This window comes from Sceloporus undulatus, unplaced genomic scaffold (genome assembly GCF_019175285.1).
Source record: "Sceloporus undulatus isolate JIND9_A2432 ecotype Alabama unplaced genomic scaffold, SceUnd_v1.1 scaffold_12, whole genome shotgun sequence".
In the NCBI taxonomy this organism is placed as follows: Eukaryota; Metazoa; Chordata; class Lepidosauria; order Squamata; family Phrynosomatidae; genus Sceloporus; species Sceloporus undulatus.
In genome coordinates, this window is record NW_024802934.1 from 3361272 (window position 1) to 3368756 (window position 7485).

Genomic DNA, 7485 nt, shown 5'->3' on the forward strand with positions numbered 1-7485 from the left:
ATCATCATCATCATCATCATCATCATCATCATCATCATCATCATCATCATCACTGTCTTATGTATAAGATTCTATTTAACTCTGTATATATTGCCATTTTTCTGTTTTTCATAGTAGTTACACATATTGTATTTATTAGTCATTTGTCTTGTTTATGTGGTCTTGTGTATCCATTGCATTTGTAGCTGAGGCCCTACCCTTTTGTCAATGCCTGAGCTTCAGTGCGGGCAAATGTTGTTTCTGATCATGCCCATGTATAGGAAGAATGAGACAGCCTTGGAAATACAGAAATTGGTCACATCTGGTTTATTTTTAAAGTCAGGCTAAATATGAAAAACAAAACCAATCTGAAGAGTAACTGTGAACTTCATAAACTTAAACCTTGTCTTTTATAGATAGTCAAAAATAATATGATTTTATGTCATTTCCTTGGTGGTCACACAACGCAGGTTGAGTACCTGTAATATGAGATATGTTTGGCTTCACTACGTCAATTGACTGCAGGAGGTAAATTGCCCTGAGTAAGTGTACTTAGGAATACCATGTTCCTGACATTAATGCAAGATTAAGCAGTCTAAATTGGAATATGGGTCACTGCCACTGAACTCCTGCAATCTATTGTAAAAGACATACAGTGAAAGAATTCATTATTAGACCAGAACACCTCAGGCCCATTATAGATTTTCCAGTTCATTGCAGGCTGTGTAAATTCCGGCACATACTGGCATAGAGGTATACTTAATTGGAGGTGGTGGCGGCTTGAAAGATGGTGGTCTGTTCATGCTAAAATGGAAACAATGTTTTTAAAATATGCAAAGTAAAATACTCATAAAACAGAAGCAAAAGTAGGCAAACTTTTAAATTTAAAAAGGAACACATTCTGAAAAGATAAAGAAGTTGGTACCATGAGCTTTTGTAGACTTGAGCTTAGTTCCTCAGCTGCCTAGGGTGGAGAAAGTTCATGCTACCAACTTCTTTCTTTCATTTAGTCTCAAAGGTGCTACAAGATCCTTTTCCATACTGATTTACCAAACTAACATGGGTATGTCTCTTTGTTTTTGTTTTTTAAAAAGGTAACAATAGCCCCACATCTACTCATGTACTGCAAGAAATGCATCCAGACAATTCAGCTGGGTACATCTTTTTCACTACACTGGCATGGCTGTGCATTTTCCAGTTTCTACCCACATTATCAAACATCCAGACAGTCTATTTTATGTGAACTGTCAAACTTCATTACAACTGACAAGAGTTGGAATTGCTTGAATAAGATGCATCACACTTCAATGTATGTGTGGGTACATAAAAGACTGTAGAAGTCAGTGATAATACCAGCAGGGAAAGCCACTTTGTTCTTATTGCCATGTTTAATAAGTATCTGAGATGCTGATGATGTCTGAGAAAATTAGTCTCAAAATAATCCAGCATGACTAAATTTGTCTTCCTTTTTTCATTGGAATATAATCCCTTGCACTACAAAAACCTATATAGATATACCTAATTGTACAGCAACAGTTATATGACATTTATCCTGATACCTGCACTCCTACATCTCAGAAACCTGTGTCTTTTTGCCCAAGGCTATGGAGAGAAATCTTAGTTGCAGCCATTTTCAGAAATGAAAGCAAGTAATCAAATCTTTTTGACTATATACATTTTGACATTTATCCTGATCCCTGCACTCCTACAACTGATTAATCCAATCTGCAATCTGCATCATGATACTAACTTTAAATGTAGGCTTCTTGGACAGAATAACTAGGCTAATATTTGAACTTTCTGTCTCCCCTTCCATATAAGTGCCAGCTAGACTGCTGAAGCATTAAGCATTCTGTGGAATCTAAAGGATTGCATAGTTTTATGGCATTTTGATTGGATCTAAGCAAGGCATTGCCCAACTGTGGATTTCTTAATTACTCATGGATCCACATTATTCCCTTTGTTTTAGCTGTTTATATGATTTTTTATTTTAAATGACTGAGTCCCACTGAAGACAAATAGGCCTTAGCTCCAACAATTTCAAGAATGAAGTAACACTCCACTCTAATCAGATGATCTAAAACAGATCCAACACTGTTCCATAGGATTGTGTCATAGTGGAACACTTCAAATTGGAGTGTATAATGCTCTGAGTGTATATACTTACATTTCCTTTTGATACTGACACCATTTTCTGATCCCCAAAATGATTAAACATGTGCAAAAGAAAATCAGGGCAGCTACAACTGCTGGCCAGGAGAAATGAATATGTTCTGAACCAGCTGCAGTGCCTGAGAAAAGCAAATAGAGAACTTAGCCATCATAATTCAAAAACAATGAACAAACTTCAAATTATCACCCCACTTAACTTTCTGGACTGGCAAATTTAGACTGCACGTCTTGTATACGTGTGATCTGATTGTCACACACAAATTGTGTGGAGTAGTTACATGGACACTAGAATTGAAGCGGGGCATAGTATGGGAAGCTGAACTGGCGGTGGGTCTAAGCACTCCCCCTGAAATGACCAGGCAAACTGGACCACTGAACACATGGAGGGAACATCTAAATTCATGTTGTATTTACAAGGGCATATTTATTAATGATGATTGAATGTCAATAGGTGGGAGAAATAATTTGCCCTTCTCCTCATTCTTGGTAGATATACAGGCTTTCACATTTTCTTTTTAGAATATCAGGTGTGCGATCCTATATATTCTAATGTATCCCCACAGCTTTCGCTTTTAAATTAGTACAATGGATAGACAGAAGGCTGGATGTGATCAGAGACCTTACAGGCACTTTTGCCTTCACTTAATAGGGAACCTACAACTATTAAGAAAAGGGGGAATTTGTATTTTTTACTCATGTTTTGCAATATTTCATTTTTTATATTACCATAGTTTTCAAGACAGTCAGACTGTGAAAACTTTATTGCACACTTTTTTTGCCCGTTACAGGAACTGGAAGGGAATGCTCGTGTGCGTGCGTCACCAGCCAAAAATGGATTTTATCGCATGCCAAAGCGTTCTCCAAAAGGCCCCGATCTGTCCCCCGGCGTCAAGTCATCCTCATTCAGTGCTGACGGACACCATTTTCCTCAGTCAGAAAACTTCTGACCAGAACATTTAGCACTCCTGAGCACTGAATGGGGACTGCTTGGTGCCGGGGGATGGAATGGGGCCTTTTGGAGGATGCTTTGGCATGCGATAAAATCCATTTTTGGCACACACAAGCGTCCCCTTCCAGTTCCCATAACGAGGAAAAAAAGTGTGCGATAAAGTTCTGTTTCTTGCTTCAATTAATTGTTGTAATTTTAAAACATTGGAGTCTCTGTTTTCCTTGCTTTGTTTTTATTTTTTTTTTAAAGCATCTGCCAGGAGACAAGGAAGGGGTAGAAGGAAGCACTTTACATTTAAAGCAACTATCAAAGGAGAAGATACTTGTGATTATGCCAATTGGAGCCATCAGTTTCTGTGTTGCCTCACAATACATTTCTCCAAAAGTACAAGCCAGAAGGAAATTTGAGTCAGTTTGCACATATATAGGACTTGGGAAACGTCCTTTTTAAGACTACAAATCTTAATAGCCAGTGGCCCTGATTACTACGGAAACAGTATGAGATGTGGCCTAAGAAAGGTCCAAAACACACTGCAGCAATAATCTAGTTCGAGATCACGTTAGCTGTCTTGGCTCAATGCTCAGGAATTCTGGGAATTGTAGTTTTGTGAGACATTTAGCCTTCTCTGTCAGAGTGCACTGGCACCAGAATAAGCTACAATTCCCAGGACATGCTAGCACTGAGTCAGGGTAGTTACAGAGTCTCAAACTGGATTATTTCTGCAGTGTATTTTGGAACAAAGTAATTTTCCAAGGTCTGAAATTCTTGAGCAAAGTACTCCTTGACAACATTCTGATCCATATATAATCTGTTCAGGTTTGGAAAAGATTATTAGAAGCAATTATCTGCCCCGCAGGCAATGGAAAGCAACTACAAGTTACCACTAGCTAACCCTGTTCAGGATATGGGCAGCTGCATCCTGCACAGCTTCAATCATTATGTAGACTGCAGGCAGAGCATGTATCTAAGTCAGAAGAAACAAATGGTATTGGCTGCCCAAGCTCCCCTTATTCAGTTATTCTACTACTTTCTCCCTATTTTGCTTTTGTCGCTCTATTCCCCTCCTCAATTTTTGATGCTGTCTGCTTAGGTGAAGTTGAAGGCTTTTGTGGCCAGCATCCATAATTTTTGTGGGGTTTTAGTGCTATGTGGCTGTGTTCTGGAAGAGTTTATTCCTGACATTTTACCAGCATCTGTAGCTGGCATCTTCAGAGAATGCTGGCATGGAATATGCTGGCGAAACATCAGGAATAAATTCTTCCAAAACATGACCACATAGCCTGAAAAGCCCCAAAAAACTGTCTTCTTAGGTTGCCCTGCATTGCTTATGCCCACAGGAGGGCAGCATTTCTACCCAGCAGAGTAGACTAAAGCAACAATTTCATAAGTTCAATGAACTTTACAGAGCAACCCAGTAGTTATTTAAAAAATGGGACAAAAAGACTCATGCAGACTAATTGGCTGGTAAAAAATAGGGGGAATATTGTCTCTGGGGTTATATGCCAGGGCATAGAGATGGCAGGCTTTTTAATCTGAGTCAAAATAATTATTACTGAAGAATTCTCTCTCTCTCTCTCTCTCTCTCTCTCTCACACACACACACACACACACAGAGGATTGCTAAAAACATGGCCCAGGTCTAGAAAGGATAATATTGCACAGAAATATATATTTCATTTTATTATTTTATTCATGTCCTTTCTCCCAGCACAGGATTCAAGGAGGCTCACAGAAACTATGATTCTGTGCAGTTCATTCTTCCTGCACAAGCAACAACATACAAAGTTTGCACATAGTTAGTTCCCAACTACAGTCGGCCCTTCTTATGCATGGATTTTTTTATACACGGATTCAAGCATCCACGGTTTGAAAATGTTCACAAAAAATATACATTTCAAATATCAAACCTTGATTTTCCATTTTTTATAGGGACACCATTTTGCTATGTCATTATATTTAATGGGACTTGAGCATCCATGGATTTTGTTATCCACGGGGATCTTGGAACCAAACCCCAGCATATAACAAGGGTCCACTATACAGCATTTTCTGCACAACAAGCAGCATTGTCTTCAGATAAAATAGTAATTCTGCAAAGAAGATGCTGCTTTTTCTGTGCAAAAATACAACGTGCAACTTCTGTGTAGAATATGTCCCAAAGTGTGAAGTTACTCATCATTCTAGGATTTTTCTGATCTTGGTTCCTTGATGAACATTACCCAACCATTTATTTTGAATGTTTTCAAATATTATTTCCATCCCTAGGTTTGACTTGATTCATTTACTTTCCCACATGTAGCTGTATACCTGCAGCCTCCTGTTTCAAAACCCTGAGCTGAACGTGCAAAGGGAGGCAGGTATACTGAGCTTGTCATATTCGGGTTGTCAGGCCCAGTCCATGCCTCTCACCATGCACTGAATGTGTGTGGACAGAAGGCCATTTCAACATACCCAACTCTCAGATTTGCAAATACTGAAGACTGGTCAGAGAAAACTGATTTAATAATAATAATAATAATAATAATAATAATATTAATTTATACCCCACTCTTCAGCCAAAGCTATCAGAGCGGCTCTGATATGCATCTCTCTCCCACAATTCTCACACTAAAGAGATCGATAGCAATAGGACTACTCCTTTTTTCACTGCAACGGAAGTTTTCAAGCTCAGAGCCAAAATGAAATGGTTACATGAAGGCAGATCTGACAAAGAAACAATGATTTCCTAGCATTAAACCAAGCATCAGGATTTGCCAGTGTGGTTCAGCCACTCCTTTGATAGATCGATAGACTCCTAAGGGCAGCACTGGCTAGATATTAGTATTCTGAAATATTAATGTTGGCTCCATCATTTATTTATCTAATTATTTTCACTTTCGAATCTGCTTTGAAAATATAATATTAAAAACAATCATAGCTCACTGAATTGTATTCTAGTTTTTTTTCTTCTTTTTTTACAGCCCAACTTTCCATTTAAAGCAATCAAATTCACAATTGCAGTACTTACCAGTTTCATTGAATTGGCCTTTTAGAGTGGGAGAATTATCATGGTTACCCACTGTGGTTTGTTCAGCCACTCTTTCAGTGGATAGATTTCCTGGAAGGAAATATAAAAAAGCAAGCATCATATTTCAGTGACTTGATTTTAATATTCTGAAATATTAACAAGTTTGAGGACTTATTTACCTGATTAGTTACATTTTCATTGTGCATATCCATTGTGAAAAGAGCAGTAAGCAGTAAACACCAGAATAAAACAACATTGAAAACAATAGCATTTTACTGGATTATATTGTAGGATTTGTTTTTGTTTGTTTTTTAAACCCTTTGGTTTAAAGCATTTGCATTTACAATGAATGTAGTATTAAGCCAACCCTTTACAGAGAGTGAATTATTAGGAATAGTCAGTGTACTTTGTTCAGCCATTCTTTTAGTTGATGGATTTCCTGGGAAGAAAAACAAAACAAAACACCACACACACAATAAGTTACTGTGATTTAATTTCAGTAATCTGAATTTTTAACATTCCTATTAAAATGTTGTTTTATTTTTAATTAGGTTTTAAACCCAATTAGTTTTATTTTGTATGAGCATATTCACATGACAAGTAACCAAGGGACCTAACAATATAAAAAGCAAAATTACACTGACTTTTAGCTAGTGTGGGTATGTGCTAAAACAGTGTGAAAATGCCCCTGCAGTCCCTAGTAAGGGGCATGGGGACATTGTGGGCTTATGGAGTCAGGTGAGATGGACAGAAGAACTGAGTGCTGTTGTAACATTATGCTTCAGTTCTGCATAAAGACAGTCAATTCACATCATAATACTATTATGGAAATTTAGCTTGGCTCATTTTTTTTAAACCAAACATTGCTAAATCATAGGCGTAAGCTTTACTGTAGTTTAACAAATAACATATTTAAGATAAACTCCACTCAATGACATCATCAGAAAAATGTGGGAATATTTAAGTAATGTTTCATGGAAAAAATATTTTTGGTTTTCTGTGGAGACTTTGGTTTTCAGTGAAGATTTCAGCTGACGAATGCAATTTCATGAGATTACAATATGCATGTATAAATTGGAAATCACAAATATAACACCACGAGGACAACTTGCATATCCACACCACATCAAAAAAATGACTCTTAATGGAAGCACTTCACCCATTTACCTGTCAACTGTCAACTGTTCAGCACTCAAATGCAGACTATCCATGTGATCAAGCAATGATTATCAGGGCTGCTTCACTTGAGATATTTTGCTATCCATGCAAGCAAGCCTGTCTTTATGCATACAGGCAAGTAGAAAAATTTAGCATGTGAATACTTGCATTCAACACTGAACCTGGATGCTGAAGCTTCTGCAATAACCAGAAATGCTTT

General features: G+C 37.5%; 1 protein-coding gene across 1 annotated transcript in view; it reads right to left on the reverse strand.

Moving 5' to 3' along the window:
* Positions 1 to 328: 328 nt before the first annotated feature.
* LOC121917177 (T-cell surface protein tactile-like) overlaps positions 329 to 7485 on the reverse strand; it is a 52314-nt gene continuing 45157 nt past the window's right edge. The window contains exons 11-13 of the mRNA XM_042442899.1: positions 6108 to 6197; positions 2147 to 2270; positions 329 to 783 (exon numbers count right to left, since the gene is read on the reverse strand). Of these exons, the coding sequence (XP_042298833.1) occupies positions 675 to 783; positions 2147 to 2270; positions 6108 to 6197 (323 nt within the window). The 3' untranslated portion in view covers positions 329 to 674. The remainder of the gene's footprint in view (positions 784 to 2146; positions 2271 to 6107; positions 6198 to 7485) is intronic.